This window comes from Pleurodeles waltl, chromosome 7, assembly GCF_031143425.1.
Source record: "Pleurodeles waltl isolate 20211129_DDA chromosome 7, aPleWal1.hap1.20221129, whole genome shotgun sequence".
Classification (NCBI taxonomy): Eukaryota; Metazoa; Chordata; class Amphibia; order Caudata; family Salamandridae; genus Pleurodeles; species Pleurodeles waltl.
The window spans coordinates 58972388-58993370 of NC_090446.1; the positions used below are offsets into that span (position 1 = coordinate 58972388).

The 20983-nt window shown below is 45.1% G+C and overlaps 1 protein-coding gene across 1 annotated transcript in view; it reads left to right on the forward strand.

The window, feature by feature from the left end:
• The first annotated feature begins 776 nt into the window (after nucleotides 1–776).
• The window catches only part of LOC138247180 (killer cell lectin-like receptor subfamily B member 1B allele A), a 104610-nt gene continuing 84403 nt past the window's right edge, over nucleotides 777–20983 (forward strand). The window contains exon 1 of the mRNA XM_069201925.1: nucleotides 777–1021. Within this exon, the coding sequence (XP_069058026.1) occupies nucleotides 787–1021 (235 nt within the window). The 5' untranslated portion in view covers nucleotides 777–786. The remainder of the gene's footprint in view (nucleotides 1022–20983) is intronic.

Here is a 20983-nt window from a genome sequence, read left to right on the forward strand (position 1 = left end):
AAGGATTTAGCATCCTTTTGTCTTCTCTTTTTTTATCTCCTCTACTGGCTTTTGGTTTTGTAGTAGTGGTGTTAGCCTGCTTATAAAGTATCCCGACTCTGCCTAAAAGACAAAGATAATGTTGAGCAAACCCCAATGTGAAATACTGTGAGAAGGGACTCAGTATCGTGCCCCATCCCTTGTTCGTAGCAGAAACACATCCACTGTGATTTTTGTTAATAGGCGTGGATCAAATTGGGAACTTTGCCTATTTCCAGCTAATGTTATCTAATTGGGAACAAGAAGAATTTTGGGGAGATTTTTAGTGTAAATAAATACAGAATGTTCAGCTGTAAATTACATGTTTTCAAATGTAAAAGCTAGTTTTCTTTTAACACCGGTAAATCTGTGTAGTGTGCCTATTCTATTCGAAAGCAGTTGCTGCTTTACTCACTGTGTGATGCGCTTGACTTCACTCATTTTGAACCCCCCCGGATATAAAAGTCAGCCTTCTACAACAAAAGGCAAACTCCTTTTGAGTATACCATATTAGGGTAACACCAAGGCATGGGGAACAATTTTACAGCTGGCACCATTTGAATCATAAATATTTCAGGTTTGAACCTTCTATCACTTGATCTCTTGCAGAGGCTTGTGGGCAGCTCTACACTATCTGAAACTTCCTGTCTGAGGATTTGTGGTTTCCTAGTTCCTGCGAAGGGTTCATGCATAAGTGATCTGTCTCATACCAGCTTCCACTCAAGACTCCGACCCTTTGTTTAGAGGTCCAGTTTTAGAAGTTCAACAATGGAGGGTGAGGAGGGTTACACAGCTCTGCAGTTCGACGGGAGCACAAAACCAGAGAATGAAGAGGGATACACAGCTCTGCAGTTCGACGGGAGCACAAAACCAGAGAATGAAGAGGGATACACAGCTCTGCAGTGCAAGGGGAGGACGAAACCAGAGGATGAAGAGGGATTCACAGCTCTACAGCTCAAGGGTAAAAGGGAACCAGAGAACAGATGTGAAGATGTACTGAGAGGTCAGAAGTCCCCTTATTCCTCCTACCTTTGTTTTACTCTGCACTATTTGTATTAGTACATATTGCGCACCTCACACTGACACCCAAGATAATTTCCCTCAGAATTCCACACTAAGGCTGTAGATAGATATTCTCACCATTGGATACATCTTACAGGAGGGACTTCAATAGAGGACCATAACAAGGTTTTGATATGATTGTCTTTACAGAAAGCACTAGGTCTCTCTTATCATTCGCTGGTTTCCCCTGTTGACAGTTTGTTAGGTGGCATCCTAATGTTAGTATTTCAGGACTCCAGTGGCCCCAGCTTCAGTTAGCATTTTCAAGCCTTCTGGGCCCCATTTGTGATGACCCCTAAGCCTCAAGCTTGGACACTTCTCAGTGAATGTAATCAAATTGATCAGCAGAGTAGACCCTAGTGCAGTTCATTATAATGGAGATTCTTAGGAGACTCAGGCCCTTATTATGACTTTGGCGGTCTTTTCACAAGACCGCCAAAGTCGCGGGTGCCAGAAGACTGCCATATTATCAACACAGTCGGCCTGGCCGATTGCGGAAGAGAGGCGTTTCCACTGCCAGCAGAGCCATGCCAACAGGACACCGCCCGCCATATTATAATACAGCACAGCGGTTCCCTGAATAGCGGTGCAGTGCTGGCAGTGGAAAACGCTGAGACCCATCCCCTACCGGACGATCGCCTCACTGAGACAGGTAGGTGAACCGAACGAAAGAAAGGGAAGTGGGGGGTGTTTTGTGCATGTCTGCGGTGTGTGCGTGTATGTGTATGTGTAGTGGTATGAGTGTGCTCGAGTGCGTATGTGTATGTATGTGTGCGTGGAGTGCATGTGTGTTTGTATGCAGAGGGGTGGGAGTATCTGTCAGGGGGGCCTGTTTGTGTGCGAATGGGGGTGTGTGAGTGGGTGTTTGTGTGCAAGTGGGGGTGTCTGAGTGCATGTATGTGTGCAAATAGGGGTGTCTGAGTGTCTGTATTTGTGCGAATGGGTGTGTCTGAGTGCGTGTTTGTGAGCGAGCGAGTGGGGGTGTCTGGATGTATGCATGCGGTTGGGAAGGTGTGTCTGCATGTGTGTGTAGGGGGGTGTCTGCATGTATGTGGAGGGGAGGAGGGTGCCAGGGTGCAAGTGAATAGGTGTGTGTATTGGGATGCATACGAGTGGGGGTGCCTGTGTGCAAGTCTGCGAGTGAGTGGGTGTGTCTGTGTGCAAGTGTGCAGATGAGGGTGTGTGTGCAAGTGTGCGGATGAGGGGGGATGTCTAAAGGTGTTTGGACGTCTGGGGGTGCGTTTGCCGGCAACAGGAGTGGTGATTCCTGTCACCAGGTGTGTTACCGCCAGGGTTTTTGTGGTGGTGCGTATGTCCTGGTGGTCTTGCGGCTGCCGCGGGGCCAGAGGTGCTCACCTCCTGCCAGGAGGTCCGGCCGCCCTTACGGTACTGGTGGGGTTATGGCGGTTTGGCTTCGGCCAAACCGCCAATGTCATAATACAGCAGCCTTTATCGCCGGCCCCATGGCGGTAAGACCACCACCGCAAGTGTGGCAGTCTTCAGACCACCACACTTGTGATGAGGGCCTCAATCTGCATATGGCACTTTAAATTGCAGGAGGCTATCTATCCAGTCCTCCCTGCGAAATTCTAGAACAGACGGCGATAGGCATTCTGAGTTCTTAGTTTGCCTTCCTGTTCGTTTATTCTGTGAGAATACTTAGGTAGGAGGCTTCATTCTTTTCACAAAATTGTTCAGGTATAAACAGTTTGCTCCTCCACCATTCTGAGTAAGGGTGTGGCATGGTGTAGAGTGGTGTGGAGCACTGTGGGGTAGAGTGGAATGGCGTATAGTAGAGTGGCGTAGAGTAGAGTGGCGCAGAGTGGAGTCCTTAGAGTGGAGTAGAGTGGCAAAGAGTGGAACAGAGCAGAGTGGTGTGGACAGGGGCATAGCGTCATGTGCGGTGTTGGGGTGTCCCACCCTCCTAATTCATGTATTTTCATGTCTAAAGTCGGTCCATGGGAGCCTAGTCTGGCCGGCATGTGATTTCACATGATGAGCAGCAGGGCGTACGTTTCATATCAATGATGCAAAGAGAGTTGCTGCGTACATAAATTATTGCCAGCGTGAATCTTGTTTCTAATGAAAGCAAATGGATTTATTTATGAATTGTTACTTGATAGCCGACTTTCACAACGTTTTGGCACAAATATGGGTTCCAAAAGATATTGAATAAGAAAACCTTAATGCATTATGTCCTGCTTTCCCCATGCATGCTCACATAAAAGTGAATGTGTGCTTGCTTTAATGCCCATAGAAATCTTGCCACACTGAAATACAAACATTCTGTTACACAATCACACACTTGTGCATGAGGTGAATTAAGCTAGGATCTGCAGATTGTACAAAACCCACAGGAGGAGGCGCTCTGCTTCTTGACCTGCATCACTGAGAACGGAGCCTGTAACTTGCAGGTGATACGGTTTCTAGGGCCTGTACTGAACTCTTCGATCTGCCTATTGACAACTTTACTCTAAGACATTCCAGCCAACATTGCCGTTGCATTCTGGAATGAGCAGTTTTTGTTTTTTAACTTGTCAAATGAAGTACCTAAGCCAGCAATGCTATGTATTCTCAGAGTTGTCATTTAGTTTTTACCTTCTCAGATGAGCTACTTTAAGCAGGCAGTACTGTGCATCCTGGGACTTGTAGTTTTGGTATTTAATGCATCTGATAATTATCGGTTGCGTTAAACGCCTTTGAACTTCCAGTTCCGAACTGAGTGTAAACAGGGGTTCAAACATGGGTTGGAATATAATGACCTACTCATATTGAGCCCTAGAGTATGCACACCGTTTGCAGGATTCGCTTACCCTGTTTCATGATTCTCTGTTTCATTCAGAGGAGTTAGGGCCTCTAACTCAAGGAAAGCCAAACAAGGGAAACCAGAGGCCTACAGAAGGCCTTCCTCTCAGTTCCTTTGCCAGGCTTTTGGCTGGCCTGCAGTGTTGGCCATCATCCCAGCTTGTGGAGTACAGAGTCTGGAAGAGATACTAGCCGACATTGAAGTGATTCCTGGTGAGTGGAAGCTTATTTAAATATCTAATTTAAGGCACATCAATAACGATTTCACATGACGAGTTTATTCATAGGTAACCCCAGGTCACCACATGATGAGTACTGCATACTTCGTTAGAATAAAATGCAAACGATAAGCCGGAGCCGATGGAGTGCTTCTCTCAGAGTGCTGGATCACAGCAGCATTCATTTAAAGGGCATCATCCGATGCTCCTGATACAAGTCTGAGATTAACTGCGGATGGCGCGGAAATATCATTATTCTGTTTGACTCCTAGTGTGTTGCACAGAGTTGTGGGTTGTGAATACAAACAACTGTCAAGTGACCCAGGTCACATGGGCTTCTCAGGCCAGTCTCAGCTTTCCAGCCAACATTGCCGGTGCATTCTGGAACGTGTAGTTTTTGGTTTTTAACTTGTCATAAGAAGTACCGAAGCCAGCCGTTACTTTATAACAATAACACGCTTCGCCTGGCTGGAGATGCCACTCATGATGTGATGGCACTTGGCACCTCTGCACACCCACCGTCCCTACTGCCCATGTTCTTTCTGTCTTGTTGTGTAGGATGACAGTGCCACTGTGGTACTCAAAGTGTTTTATTTAGAGAGCCTTGCAGTCATGGGAGGACTGAAAAGCCTCATGCAGCCTGGGTCTGGGCGTCCCTCGAAGGGTCTGAGCATCATGTCCTTTGGGTACCACCACCCGCCCCCACACGAGGGGTGCGGAGCTGCTGCCCCTGCTCTCTGTATTTTGTGGGGAGGACTTACTTCCTGTGCTGCATCTGTCTGGTGATGGAGCCTTCCGCTGCACACTCCTCCCCTCGCTGCTCGGAGTGGTCTGGGGCAAGTATTTTATGCTTCCTACCCCTTACCAGGCACTGAAGCACTTTTACTGAGACGCAGGTAGCACGCTAGCTCTTTCTGCCAAGTATTAGTGGTTTAGTTATGTTTAGGGCTGTTATCGTATTTTTTTTTTTATCATTTACGTCTCTATTTAAACATAGTTATTGTTTTACCATCTCATTAGTATTTATCCATAGTTATTTTGTGATTTCCGAAAAAGAGGAATAAAAAATGGTACATTTCCACATTTATTTAACTGATAGACATGCACTCACAGTTTGATACGTGTCCTGTTTCAGCAGCTAAAGGGCACAACACTACATTCACAGGTAAATACCAGCAATTTCTTACAAATATATATATTAACGTATGCTTGTATTTGAAGATATCTTGATCAGTTTTTAATTTCCCATGCTGACTATCTGCTCACCTGTTGTGTTGGAATTCAATTATTAAAAGCACATTTTTCAGTGTTTTTCCGCTTTTAAAAATAACTACAGAGAGGAAACACGTGGTTTTCTGTTTGTATTTAGCTGTAAAAATCAGTAAAAACGGAACTCTGGGAGCCTTAGTAATGCTTAGGCTGTTATTAGTTATGCAGGTTAATGAGCAGGTGAGGAAGGTGAGAGAGGTTTGGAGAGAAATCCATGCAGTTAGTTTAGTGATGCATCCTGCTAGGTCAGGCTCGGCTGGGACAGTCTTCGGGGCATCAGACTTGCCGCGTCGCGGAAGGCGACATTTCATCTGGTAAAGAGTCACAACCATACAGCCTGCTTCTGATTTTGGGCAGTATAATCTTTCTTCTATTGAAAGCAGTCGGTGTGTGATCTCCTAGTTGACATTATTTGCTTTACGCTTGTTTTGTTGTGATTAGGGCCGTTTTGTCGCCTCTTTACCCTTCGTGTTAGGAGGTGATGGATGTCTTCGGCTCTCCTTGAGAGTTTGGGTGTTAGCTCTTGTTGAGGTGCAGTCTGGGAGCCGTTTGTCCATTTCCCTTTGGTGCAGGTCAGAAAAGGCCAGGTCTTCACCATTCTCCTGGATTGCAGGTGGTGATCTGTGTCCAGAGGTGCGTTCCACAGTTTGTCAGTCAGGTCTGAGAAAGACTGCCCATGGCCGTCTTTATATAATGTGGTAAGGTGTGTCAGGTGCCGGTCTGGAACAGTCTTCTTTTCTGAAAGTGTTATATGAAGACTGGCCCATTTGTGTGTTTTTGCCTTGAGTAATGCAGATTCGACAGTGGATATTCTATCGACTGGGAGCCTGTGGAGGGTCATTAGCCCTGGTGTAACAAAGATCCCCCTGCAGGGGGCCCCCTCGGCCCAGCACCTGGCCTGAGTGAGTTCGGGGGCTGGGGGGATCCATGTTCTTAGCAGGGGGCTCCCTCCAATTTCGTTACGCCACAGGTCAGTAGGTGTGGGGTCTATTTTGGGGATTGAAGATTTGACTGCTCTTTTCTTCCATCCTCAGCTATTTTTATGTAGAGCTTCTCTTTATGATATATGTGTTTTCTGCAGAGGCGGCTTGTGGGAGGGAAAAGGGTCTGGGCGGCGCGGCACGGGGTGGGGAGGACAAACCTTTCTTTTTTTAAAAACTTACCTTTTGCACCTCTCTGATCCGCATCGCATTTCTCCAGTCTTCCACTGTAGGGACAGGCTCCCAGCCTGCTATTCATCCAATCCTAGCACTGCTTTCATGCTGCTGGCAGCATGAAAACACTATTAGGAACTGACAGAGCGCCCAGCCAGAGAGCTCCAAGGCAGACTGAAAGTCTCCACCTGCTGTCTCCAACCCGACAACGCAGTGCCTGCATTGCTGGGTTGGGGAGAGCCTAGTGCCCATGTGTGTCTGTCCGGCCCAGGACTGCCGGCCAAACATACATGCGCACTGAGGGGAAGGACTGTGCACTCCCCCTCCATGCCCCTTTGACAAGAAAACTGTAATAAACACGGTTTCTTCTAAATGTTTTGCAGCAGCTGCTGCTGGCAGGGTAGGGGGAATATTGGAGTGATGTTCCTACGCCATAGCGGAGGAGCCGCCCTTGGTTTTTTGACACAGGTTTTCACTGCTTGTTGCTTCCTGTGTTGTATCTCTGGCTTGGGCTTCTGCAGCTGCAGCCCATAGTTTTTTGAGGAATTGGCACAGATCCTGCTGATGCTGTTTCTGATTTGTTAGGTAGTTTGCGCTACTGCTCACCGCTATAGCTGTTTGCAGAGAAAGGTTTTTTCACAGCTAGTGACTAAGCTAGACCTTTATGTGTGAGGAAAGCTTGAAGTGAAGTGTGTGTATATAAACAGGAGTAGACTATTTAAATATACCCTTTTAGTAGCTCTGCTGCATGCCTGGCTGTGGCAATGTAGTAGCTTGCATGGCAATGTGAGAAGTCACAACCACAAACCCTTCTAGGCACCCCCAGCTTTGTCAGGAAAGGGAACCAAGGAACAGGAAAGCCTAGGGTTACACAATGTGGTAAATGAGAGAGCTGGGATCAAACAGAGGGCTTCTGGGTCCTGTACCTACTAGGCAGCACCTCATCCAAAGTGACAGGACCTCTTGCACAGTGGCACTTAGGTGTCACCACACCAGATCAACTACTGCTCGATGAAAAAGTACAAACTGCACTGCACATGAGAAAAAAGGAAACCTGCTTTCAAATCCAGGGATGCAGGAGATGATGGTGACTGTGTGGCTTCTTGTGTTTGTGAATGCATTTCCTCTGCTTGCTGCCATCACTCGTAAGATGACCCCAGGAAGACCCCTTCAAGTGCTTCATGCTGTGTGAGGCCTGGGACACGATGAGTTAGTCGTTCAGTGCCCATATTGTAAGTGGCATTGTGTGTGCTCTGCTGTCACCATGGGCTTGTGTCACTAGAACTGCTGGTCATACCTCAGGTGTGGCTGCAAGAGTGAAGTACTGGGACATGACAGGTGCAAGGCGAGTGCTGTGAGGGGCCCCTCCAGTGTATCTTGCAGGGGGGGCTTAGGTTTTGTTACTCCACTGATAGTAATGGAGTATGTACACTGAATTGAGTACAACATACACAACAGTGTATCCATAACAAGCTACAGATTTCAAACAGACAAAGCATATGTCAGTTCAGACATCAAAGCTGAATATGATAAAGTCACATTTCAAGAGTTAGATTCTTTGGTAGGGTTTTATAGTTGAAAATGAGTGAGAAAAGAAGACATTTGAGGAGTTTTTTAATACAATGTAGGTGGGATAGGTCTGAAAAGACTTGTGGATAGAATCGCAGATCTTAGTAACACTCCAAGAGCAGGAATGGCTGGGCTTTCCTTGTTCTTTGAAGGTGGAGTTTTCAGAAGACGGGCTTTCAATTATGAAGCAAGCCGACACATACAAGGTTGCCAGATAGAAGAACGTTTTGTACAAGTCAGTTTTTGCCTAATCTAAGCCTTGAGAGGGGGTTACTGGAGAGTAGGCAGAACTGGGTGATAGTTCATTGTCTAAAACCAATCCGGCTGCAGCATGAAGAGCCCACTGAAGACCACCACGATGTATGTGTTATAGGCCGGCAATAAGAGGTTTGATTTCGCTTTAAGATGGGCTTTGAAGCTTTGATGAGTATAAGGATGGACTATTGCATGATAGTCAATGTCAACTGCAGTAGATATTATCCGCCCACACATTCTAAGCCGGATTGGACTTTTCGAGCTAGAATGTTAACGTGTGCGTGCACCTTAAGATTTTTTCTTTACAGAAAAGCTTAATTAAATTGTTCACTCAATTACAGAAATTCTAGGTTCCAGAACGAGAGCAGGGTGAGCACGAATTGTCAAGTGTTGTGTTCTGTTGAGAGGAAAAGGTTTTGACTTAAAGAGATGAAGGACCACTCTGGACTGAATGACTTCCAGAGAGTTGTCAGGAGGAGAGTCAGTCAGGTTGAGCTGGGTATCATAAGTCGTATTAGAGCAACCGAGTAGAAGAACTAATGTTACAATGTAGTAAATGAACAGTCAGAGTCAGAGAACCATGACTCCTTCAGATTGTGGGACTGGGTGGACAGGGTTTGTCTACTGTGTCTTTTTTGTGAGGAGCATTTTATGAGTCAGTTACAGACCGGGTCATTTAGGCCCAGCCGTTCTCTCCGGATTTCAGTCAGAGTCATATGATCTGCCATGTCACATGCTGCCGGCAAATCCGGGCGGATGGTCAGACAAGTGTCACCCTGACCCGGAACACGTAAAAAACTAATTGGCTGTTTGGAGCGTAGAAATCTATGATCAGCAACAGACTGAGGTGACTATAATGCCATGAGGGTGATGAATTGCTGTAGCTTTGTCGCCGCCACAGGGTCAAGAGCCCTTGCCGTTACTTTTGTTGTCATTTGTGACTTTCAAGCTGCCTAGAATCACTGATAGGAGTACATCAGCGTCACATCTGGAGACCAGCTGTTGAGGTTTCCATGGACAGGTTTGTACAGGTTCCTGGGTTTTACCAACAATTCTAGCACAGCATATGATTTTCAATTCCCAGTTGTATTTCTTCAGCATCCCTCTAGAGTAAAGAAAGTTTCATCTTAGCACTGGGCAAGGAGTAGGCGTGGTTTGACGGAATGCCTGGCACATTGTGAATGAAATCTGACCACTTTCTGCAGTTCGTTTCCTGACAGGAAGAGACGTGGATTTTTGTAACCCAGTGCACGTAAGTGGCTGATTTTGAACTCGCACCAGAAAAACCCAGACCACAGCACAGCGTGAGCTCCCCATCCGCTGCCAGGTGCCACATCCTGGGCTGAGTGGTCAGATGCTCACACGGAGACCTTGTCTACTTGGGTATCTCGAGTGTTAAACACGTCGCTCTCCCTTTTAGGCAGGAGCTGACCACAGTGGTAGAACAGCGCCACCTGCCGGTTTCTAGTGAGACTGCACGTGTGTTAGACACGCACTGGAAAAGGAGGGTTCAGGGTCTCTGTCCAGCATGAGAGATTTAGCAAGGTTTCAGTAAATACCCGTCTCACTACAAGGGATGTGAGTCCGAATGAGGCCTGAGTGTTATTGGCATGTCCTAGTGCGTGCAATCGAGTAACATAACATCCACTCTCAGTGGTACTGGTGTAGGCTTCTTCCACGAGTAACTCACGAGTTACTGCTATCTCTCCGTGTGAAGCCCAGTCCACTACATTCAAAGTTTTTGCTTGGTTGAATTAATCTGTGTATGCCAATATACGCCAGCATGTAGTTGAGGCGAAAATGTGTGTATTTGCAGACCTTGTAAGCTGTTGTTTAATACAAAGTGGATGAGTTTATCAAAGAACGGTTAAAGCTGATATTTAAGTGATAGCTCATATAGCTTGGGAAGACCTAATAAAAATACCTTAGTGCAAGGGGCATTGCAGCTGCGGATGTTATATATTACCTGTGTTGAGGCATTCCTCACTGACAAAGCCTTTTTCACATTACTAGTTGCAACCATGCCTGATGAGTTGAGGTGATCACTGCTGCATCTTGCATGTGGATGCCACTAATGTAATCTTGTCTGTTTTATGTGGTGACTGTTAGTAGCTCTGGATTATTTTTATTCAACCTAAGTAGCTCATATTACAAAAAAGGTTGGAGACCTCTGCACTAGATGGAGATAGGTAAGATTTCCCTCAAGTATGTTGGCTCGTACATTTCTCCTTGTTAACTTAACTATTTCTTCCTGTAGTGTTTGCAGACTTTATTTTTTGCTCCATAGAAGAATTGCCATTTTTTGTATTGCAACAATGAAAGACATCCACCTCAGATTAACTTCACCCCCTACCACAACTGAGAGTTAATTGTTCTCCTACTCCCTGGAATATTAGTTGTGTGCACCTTGAATTATAAGAAGAAAGGGTCATAGTTTGCCCTATGACGTGATGTGCTATTAGGCAGTCCACTGGGCTAGAGCAATGTATGTTTGCGTCTCAGACACAAAGCCTTACATATGTGGTGCCTCACAGGGTCCATTTCAAGAGGCTGGAATTATACGGTTCTGCAGCTGCAGCGATTTTCACATTATTATAGATTTGCCACATTTTCCACATATTACCTCATCTGCCACATAGTCTGCAGATTTTCACAAAAAACAATTTTGTTTGTAGCTCAAATGGTTCAAAAGTTACTAAAAATGAAGTGGCACGTATTGCTGTGAGGGTGAAAAGACATTTGCAAAGTTGGACTGGTCACCTTTTTGCTGCTTATTGCTATTAAACTGGTACTATTGAGGTGCAGACAATGCCTATACATTGTTATCAAGTTTACAAATGATGAAATAATGAAGTAATACTATTACAAAATCTGCCACATTATGCCACATAATTTTGCCTACCTGTCAGCCACAGTTTGTTTCTTGGGTTAGACAATGCAAACGTAGTCACAGAGGGGTTGTTTAGGAGCTGGTTTGGGTTACAGATTGTATCACTGGCTCCTTGGCTGACCACCTTGTTTGTCATCATCTTTGATGCGAGCTTCCCTGTTGGGGTTCACTGTCCTCAGCCTTGGAGGTGGGGCTCCATTGAGGAATATGTTTCTTGAGGGTGTTCTCTGACTGTCTGGCTTCTCCGGACTTGGATTTATGTCCCACTTACCCACTGACCCTCAGCATTGGGAGTGCTCTTGGGTCTTTCTGCTCTTATATTAGGATATATTCTTGGTCACATTTTCCCTCCTTCTCTGACCAGTGACCAAAGTGTATTAGATTCAGGTGATCAGCTGCGTTGTTTTCGCAAAAGGTGTTCTAATTTTCCACCTGGGTGTCTGTCTTTGATAAGTATGTGGTCACCCACTTGTAGTTTTGGGAGTTTAACTCTATGGGCCTGACTGTTACAATCATTTGTGGTTTTCCTCTTGGGCTGTGTTCTTGCTGCATACAATTGTGTGAGTCACCACAATGGTCCAGCCAAGATGCTGCCTCAAACCAGTCTCTGGAACTTAAGTTTGATAGGAGGTCATGACATGGTGCTATACGGTATGTGTTGGTAGGCCTGTAAGAACTGATGCAGCCACACACTGCATCAACCCCCTAATCCACTCCCATCAAAAGAACTTTGTTCAGCCTGGCTCAACTTCTCCATTGGCTTGAAGCCACTGCAGGGTGATGTTCGGATGTTGAACTCCAAGGGCACTGAGGTATTCCATGAGCTCGGACCGCATTGTCTGTTTTGGCAAATGTTTTATCCAAGATGGGTCTGACCTTCCGAAAGGTTGCAGATGACATGAGCTCAACCACAGAGTACTTAGAATGACTGTCCAGGATTATCATTGTGGTCCAGCCATCTGCGAAACTTCTGAAGCTTAGTTTTGACCAGGAACTAGGACAAGGTTCCTCGGTTATGATCAGGGCTGGGCTCCACTTCACAGATTTGACAAGGCCATATAGCCTCACTTTTTCTTCTATGATGTTGTCCTTGCGGGAACTAAGTCTCACCTTCGATTTAGAAGTCCCCAGGTGTCCACAGGGACCTAGCTCAACTACTCAAGACCTTAAAGACTGGGATACAACAATGCACTGTCCTTCAACACAAGTCCCTCTGTTATGGAGCTAAAACTGTCATGGATTCTCTAGATTTGGGTCCTCATGAGCTTCTCCGTCGGGTTCCAACTTTTCGCCAGCTCTAGGAAACACTGTCCCTGCCTGTGGTACACTACCTCCCTATATTGCCTCCATTTGCATTGCAATGGAACAGACCCCACTTGCAATGTTTCTGATGAACTCATCCATGAGTGCATTGTCATTGTTTGCATGGCGTGCATCTGGTTGGGGGTGATAGGACAAAAAGTTGGATTTTCGGCTCCTGGTTGGTACAAACTTTGAAGTTATATAGCTGCAACTGTACAACCTACCTTTCAATCCAAAGGGATGAATGGTGGGATGTGCCCACACAGCAAGGGACCAGTGGTTTGCAGTTTATGCTCTATAGGTGTAGGTGAAAGTGGAGACAGCCCCACAAAATCATTAGAGCCTTCCTTTCAATATGTGCTTATCTAGTCTATGTGTCAAACAATATTTTGCTATTACAAGCTACAGGGCCCATATACTGTGGCACTTCTCCTGTGTTAGCGCTGCTCGTAGCCCTACTGGACTAATGTCTACAATTGGCTTTGCCTGATACCGGTGATCGACTCGCTCATCCCAGTTCCGTGAGGTGTTAGTGTTTGTTAGGGCTCGAAAGGGGTTCTGACAATGTAGTGCTATGTGTTATGTGTTCCCCTCAGTAGGTGGTCAATCTCAAGAAGCTTCTTGGCCCCATTGGTGTCTGAGGCTTTCTTCAAATCTAGTTCCAGGCCTTCTTTGGAGAATACAAAGACAAATACTTCTATGGTGAGACTTATGACATGGGTCCCATGCTCACTGCACCACGGGATTCAAGCTAGCCTGGCTGATGAAGGTTGATGCCCTGAAACCGGTCCCAGGATGCTTGTTTCTGGTCCACGGAGGACCTGGCCTGGTAGTTCGGGCTGGACTGTTCCCATGGGGAACAGGGTCAAGAATGATTTGCATATGGCTGGATCCAAACTGGTGTTGCATGGTGAGCAAAAGAATGATGGATTAAACCCAGATCTTTGACTGGGGGTGAGTGTTTGAAAAGTTTCAGCACTCCATCCATCATCCTTTTGTGTTGAGAAATGGCACATGCCAGTTCCGAAGCGCAGTGGTGTGTACTGCTGGGTCAATGTACATCTTGTTTTTCATACCTTTGAGTTATCCTAGTCCCCCAAATAGTTTTGGAAAGTCTTTTACTATTTCCTTTCTTGGGCTTCATATATGTGCCTTGCAAAAAGACACATCCTAGGACTATGGCAGTGTTGCTCCCCAGGATCATACCTGTACCTTTCTTGACCACATGGAAAAATGCATAGTTCATGGTATTTCCATTATTTTTACTCCAATTGCTCCAGCCAGTGATGGGGTGAACTCTCTGCACACATAGATTCTCATGTGACTTGGAATACGTTGTGGCCTGGGGTTGAAGGCTCGAAATTGCTTTAGGTCCATGATGCTCACAAATGCCCCAGTGTCAATGAGGCCTTGAATGGCTTGATTTGTAATTACCACGGAGCACACTGGGGGTGGCCTTCTTTCTTTACTTGACTGAATGGGATCATAAACATTTCATCGTCCTCACTTTCATCTACTCTGCTTGTCCCCTTCATCTCCTTACGGATTTCTCTGGAGCTTTGTCTTCCAGCGTGAGTTTGCCTCAGCGCTCGCTTGTGTCGTGGTTAAGCAAGCGCCCTCTTGGCTTTTTCTCAGCTCCGTCACATACTGTTAAAATGGGTGCACTTGCCACACTCGGAAAATAATCGCCCATGAGCTGGGCATGCATCGTTCGCATAAGGCAAATCGTTTGCATAAGGCTCCAGGCCACATCATTGTCCAGCCAATTGGGGTTTTGATGTTGGTCATGTGCCTTTCTCTAGCACTGCATCAACAATCTCTTTTTTCACCTTTGCTAGCTTCACCATCTGAGCTTGTGCTGATCCCTTGGGGAGCACTAGGTCCATCTCCTCAGCCCGATTGTTAGCCAGTTCATGTGAATGCATCAGGATCAGGATGTCTTTCAGTTTTATGTCTGGCTGTTGAATAATCAAGCACCTCAGTACTTATAAGTGGGAACCTTGGACCAGATGGGCTCATACTTCTTTTGACTGGTTATCATTAATGCATGTGCTTGCAAGCACCTGAGGTCTTGCGTGGAAAGGGACAATGGTTTCCATCTCTCATTGGAGGGCCTGTTTGGGCTTGAGGTATTGAAGATGAGGGATGAAAGGGGTGTTTAGTGCCACCACCACTGCATCCTATTGGTCATTTTCACCTGGCCCGGGGAAGTTTGCTGCCAGCTCTTCATCCCAACAGAGTAGTAATGAGAAGCATTTTATTGTATCATCGGTCTCACGGGTGGTGCTTAAATAATTGTTCAGCTGCCCAACCCACATTTTACTCCTACGCGATGCTGTTGCTGGGTCGAGCAGCTCAATATTAGATGGGAGTGAACGTTTCCCTTGCTGTGCGCTCCTCGCGTTGAAAGACTCAACAAATACACCAGTGTTCATCAAATGGGCCCTCGGTTTACCGTTATAAAAATCTTCCTGGATGTTGGGGCAAAAATTGAGCCACCTTCGTCGCCAGTGGGAAATAGTGTGCTCAAAAATATCAGACAAGAAGATCTTCAGGGTAAGTTTATTGTATTTTTGCCCCAGCCATCGACAAAGCCTATCCGTCCTCACTCGACCGCCTTCCAACCGTTTCTCCCCCGTCCGCGAGCTCCGCTTCTCCACGGAGACCGCGCGAGGGTTCTCACTCGGCATCTCCGTGGAGACCTGCGCGCGGCGCGGATACAGCAATACACCACATTTGCTCCTCCAATCGTGGACACAATTTCTTCAATATTTGGAAGAGGAAATCTGTCAACTACAACTTCTCTGTTTAGGGCCCTAAGGTCCACACATAATCTGATGTCTCCATCTCCCTTCCTTGCTACTACTATGGGTGCCAACCATTCAGTTGCTTCCACTTCCTCTATTATACCCAAATCCTGCAATCTCTTGAGTTCTGACCTCACCGGCTCTTGTAGCGCCAAAGGTATTTTCCTCACTTTAGCTACTACCGGAGTGGCACCCTTCTTCAGTCTAATTCTATGTCTGTATCCTTAGACTTAACGTCAGCATACCTTCAGGTAGAGCTGGAAGAGAGTTCACAGGAGTTGACGGCATTCATCACTCCTTTTGGCACCTTTAAATTTAAGAGGATGCCTTTTGGACTAGTATCGGCAGCCTCTGTATTCCAACGCATCATGCACAAGGTTTTGGGGAATGTAGGGGGTGTGAAATGTTATCAGGGCGATGTTTTAATCTTTGCAGACACAGTGGGAGAACATTGGGAGCGTGTGAGGCTAGTATTGAGGAGATTAAGTCAAGCTGGTTTTACTCTTACAAGGAAAAAATGTTGGTTTGGTCTCACGGAAGTCGAGTACCTAGGACATTTAATCACAGGAGAAGGTGTGAAACCCAAACCTGAGTTAGTCTCGACAATAAAAAAATATTAGCACCCCAAACCAAGAAAGAAGTGAGTTCATTTTTGGGGATGGTAGAGTACTATGGGAGGTACATCAAGAATTTGTCTGAGAAGACAGCGAACATGAGACTTCTTTTAAAGAAAGGAAAGGAATTTATTTGGGACACTGATTGTGAAAAGGAATTTATTAAGGTTAAGGAAGAATTGGACAATGCTCCGTATCTTCAGGCTTTCAAACCGGACACGCCTACCTTTATTGTCACTGATGCCAGTGCGAAGGGCTTGGGTGCAATTTTGATGCAAGATGACAATGGGAAGAAGTGTTTAATTGCTTGTGCATCTAAAACTTTGAGTGGAGCTGAGAAAAATTACTCGGTAATTGAAAGGGAGTCGTTGGCCATTCACTGGGCACTGAGGAAATTCAAGCACTTTGTCTGGGGTACAGAGTTTGTGGTGCTGTCCGATCATAAACCTTTAGTTCAGGTATTTTGCAGCAAAGGTTTGAATTCTATTTCTGCAAGAATTAAGAGGTGGAATATTTCTCTACAAGAGTTCAGATTTAAAGTGGAATATCTGCCGGAGCGTTGAATTTAAGCACAGATTGTCTATCCAGATTGGTTGTGGAGGATGTTAAGGAGAATGAAAAAGGATTACATGGACAGGAAGATAAAGATTGTGAATCATTCTCTGATGTATGTGAAATTACATGTGGGGTGATATCTGAGTGTGAGTGGAAAGAAGCGGTGAAGGATGATGGAGAACTGCTGGAGGTGTGCGAAGCACTGAAGAGTGGGAGATTTAGATCACTAAATAAAGTGTGGTTTTTGGTAAAAAATGAATTAGCAGTGGATAATGGCATGTTGCTGAGAGGCACAGGATTGGTTCCACCTGAAGTATTAAGGGCTAAAATAATGAACCAAGCTCATGAAGGTCATCTGGGAATTGTTAAGACAAAAGAAAATTTGAGAGAGTGTTTCTGGTGGCCAGGAATGGATTTGGAGGTGGAACGTGTGGTCAGAGAGTGTATACAATGTTTACAAAGTGATAAAATATTGAGGACTCACAATTTATCAATATGTCGTAGGCAATTGCCATGTAAACCCTAGGATGAAGTTCCTATAGACATTGTTGGTCCATTATCGGGTGAACATTCTACCCCATATCTGATTGTACTGATAGATTTATATTCCAGATGGGTGGAGGTCAAAAGTGTACGTGATGTTTCCTCTTCCAGTGTGATATGTTTCTTAGAGGACTTTTTTAGGAAAGAAGGTTTTCCTAAATCGTTGTTATCGGACAATGGTCCACAATTTTGTTCTACAAGCTTTGAGAAATTTATGAGTGAGTGTGGCATCAAACACAAAAGATCAGCAATATATCATCCCAAGACTAATGGCGCTGTAGAGAGATTTAATACATTTATTAAAGAGAGTATCCAACTGGCAAAGGCGAACACTTTAAATTGGAGGACAGAGCTGTTGAAGAGGATCACAAGTTATCAATTTTCACCTCATGCTACCACTGGGAAATCTCCTTTTGTTTTGTTCAAGAAGAGGTTACCTAATACCAAGTTGTGTCCTGGTTGGATGGAGTGGAGGAAAAATTGCTTCAATTTAGATCATTCTGATTGGCGGGACAGAGAATTAAGACTTTTAGAGAAGAGGAAACAAGAATTTGATGCAAGAAAGAAAGTATCGGAAATGAAGCTAGCTGTAGGTGACGTGGTGAAGATTAAGGCACCCACAGGGTGTGTAAAAGATTCAAGTTTCACAAGACCCTTTGTGGTGATCAAACTATTTAAAAACGCTATAAAAACGTCTGATGACAAAATTTGGAACATGAACCGAGTGGTTCGGATTAATGATATTGTGCAACCAGAGTTAAGTATTGGAGGTAAAAGCAGTAGTGGTTCTGAGTCAAGAACACAAAGTGACAGCTCGTGTGGTGTTACTAGGTGTGAAGGGATAAGGAGAAGTTGTCGGAGGAAAATTTCTCCTGGACACCTGAAAGACTGTTCTAAATTGAATGTAATTCCTGAACAGCTGAAAGACTATGTTCTAAATTGAATGTAATTTGTTTAATAGGTTATGGGGTGTTTATTCTGTAATTTCGTAGAGCAATATTTCATGATGCACCAAGAGATAAAGGTTGTGGGGTCTCTGTTTGGGATGCAATTATTTTTTGGGAAACATATACTGTTGTTGTTGGTCTATGTTCATGATCTTATATGTAGTTAAGATACTCTTCTTTGTTAAAAAATTTGTTCATAATAAGAGAGGGAGATGTGTGGTGTATTGCTGTATCCGTGCCGTGCGCAGGTCTCCACGGAGATGCCGAGTGAGAACCCTTGCGCGGTCTCCGTGGAGAAGCAGAGCTCACGGACGGGGGAGAAACGGTTGGAAGGCGGTCGAGTGAGGACGGAGAGGCTTTGTCGATGGCTGGGGCAAATATACAATAAACTTACCCTGAAGATCTTCTTGTCTGATATTTTTGAGCACACTATTTCACTCGAGCAGCTCGATATTAGATGGGAGTGGAGTCAAAGATATGGGCACACTTTTCCCCTGCAGATGGTGGGGTGGTTATGCCAGTAGTTTCTATTGGGGTTCATCATCCATAGTTACTCAGTCCCCTTTTTTACCTTGTGGGACGATTTTAGGCGTCTTCTCCTGTATCCTCTTAGTTGTTTTATTTTTCTACTTCTAGTGTCTGTTATTTGTTCTCCCCTTCATTCTTCTTTCCCCTTGCTGCAAGTGTCGAGCTGGGCCGCTGGTGGCCTTATCATGCAGACTGGGCTCTAACCTCTTGTTTCCTTCTTTTGCTTTCTCATTTGAATGTGACGCTGTGCTGGAGGTGTGTTCTCAGCCGGATGTCTGTCCACTTGTGGTGTTTCCCACCAACCAGCAGGTGGCACTGCTCCAGTAGTCAAGGCTGTTGTGCTGCCGATACAGTGTGATGGTGGGGAGGTGCGGACTTGTGGCTTTGCATGGGCTATATCTTTTGTGCACCAAACTTCAGAATCCCCAGTGAGGGGAAAAGACCAGACTCGACAACCTACGATGCTCCATCCGGGGAGCTGGTAAGGTAGCTGCTACTTTAACGTGGTGCCACCAATGGTGCGTGCTGTCTCACAATTGCTACAGAAACATAGGCTCACCTCTGCTCCAGGAGTTTGTTCAGCACTGCACATGGATGTGTTTACAAGCCTCATTGCCTGCATGCTGTTGTGCACAACATGGAGCCTGTTAGACCAGTGCTTTAAATGGGTAGGTACTGTCTGGTACTGAGTACCTGCATTTCTTTAATTTGAAAGGGAGAGTACCTGCACTTCTCAGTACTGCTACAGTTCATCTAAAGGGGAATACCAGCACTTCTCAGCAGCAGGCAGGTGCTCTAAATAGTGAGTAAAAGCGTATTTCCATTTAAAGCACTATGCCAGAGTACAGGTCAGATAGGGGCACTTGTGGTATCTCAGACACACACAGATAGTACCATGTCACAGGAGAGCCCACAAGCAGCCCACGTCCCCTTTACTTATCTCCTTGGCTATGCCTAGCCCAGGGGGTGTGTAGTGGCTTGTCATAAATCATAACATAAATCTGCCCCAGAGACTCATAGGGATTGCAAATCTGCGACAATTTAGAACACAGAATATTTGCCCTTAACTAGTACAAACTGCTTTTCATGTTACCGTCCTCCTAGCAGTAAAAAGCTGGGAGAGTCATGTTAGTTTGTGCTGTATTGTATTTAAATATTATATATAATTTTTTTCTGCTTTAGCCTTTGATGAAGTCCAGGCAAACTGGCTTCTGTGAACCTACTTGTGGTCTCTTCTGCGTTCATAGAAGGCTGGTATCCATTGAAGGGACAATCAAAACACACAAATCAAAAGACTAAGGATTTGATTTATATTTCGACAGACGAGTGACTCCATCAGAACTGTGAGATGTATCCCGTCCACTAAAATATAAATCCAATAGGACATCATAGAACATCTTGAGTTTTTTTCCACCAGTGTAAATGTTGCCCGGTATTTCTTGATGAACTTTGTGCAGTGAAAAAACAACAGGTCAGTGTGAAATGTGCACACAATTTACGATGCCAATTTTGATTTACATCCCAAGTTGTGTCAAAGCTGGCAGTGCCATTCAACACACCTTAAGGCCTAAGTATTGTTTCTGGTTTCAAAACAGGTCAAGCAATATATAGATTAGTTGGAGCATTTGGTACATATCGACTGATAATATTTATATGTTTTCCTATGCATCTTAGTAAAAACACATGCACACTTAGATTAGAATCTGGAACAATGAAATGAATGATGCACATATCCTGCAGTGAATGGAGTAACTGAGCTCCTGAAACAACCTGGGATTGAACATAGAGGCTGGGACTCAGGAAGAGCAATCGTTCAGAGTGCATGTTCTTTAAATTAAGAAATGTAAGACCAGTGCCCTGATTATGAGTGGGTCGGTGTTTTTATGATCGCTGCACAAACACTTGTTTTCAAAATACAGAGTTTCACACCAATAAAAAACAAGGGTGATGACTATTTTAAGAGGCTTTTGATAATAGTGCTGCATTATGGGGCATATTTATGGAAAAGTGGCTCATCATCCATGATGTGCCACTTTTCTAGTACCCGATTGCTTCGCCTAACAACACCATGTGTGCGCCCCATGCGGTCGTGTCCACATTGGCGTCATCATTTATAGTGCTAATGTGACACTTAGCTGGATTAGTGCCATAAATGATGGTGCTAATGCAGCAAAACACGGGGAGCCCCATTACTTTCAATGCAGCGTCATCTTAACGCATACCGTAGGTTAATAATGACACTAAAAATGGTGCAGTGAAATCTAGTAAATTTTACCCACCATTTGTCTGGGCCTCCCTACGTGTCAATGCCCCCACTTCCGTACATCATGTCTGACCCAGGCATACTGTGGAGCAAGGGGTTACAAAGTGGCGCAACGCTTGCATTGCTTTACTTTGTAAATATGGTGCATGAGAAATCCCACCTTAATGCCACATTTGCGAGAAAT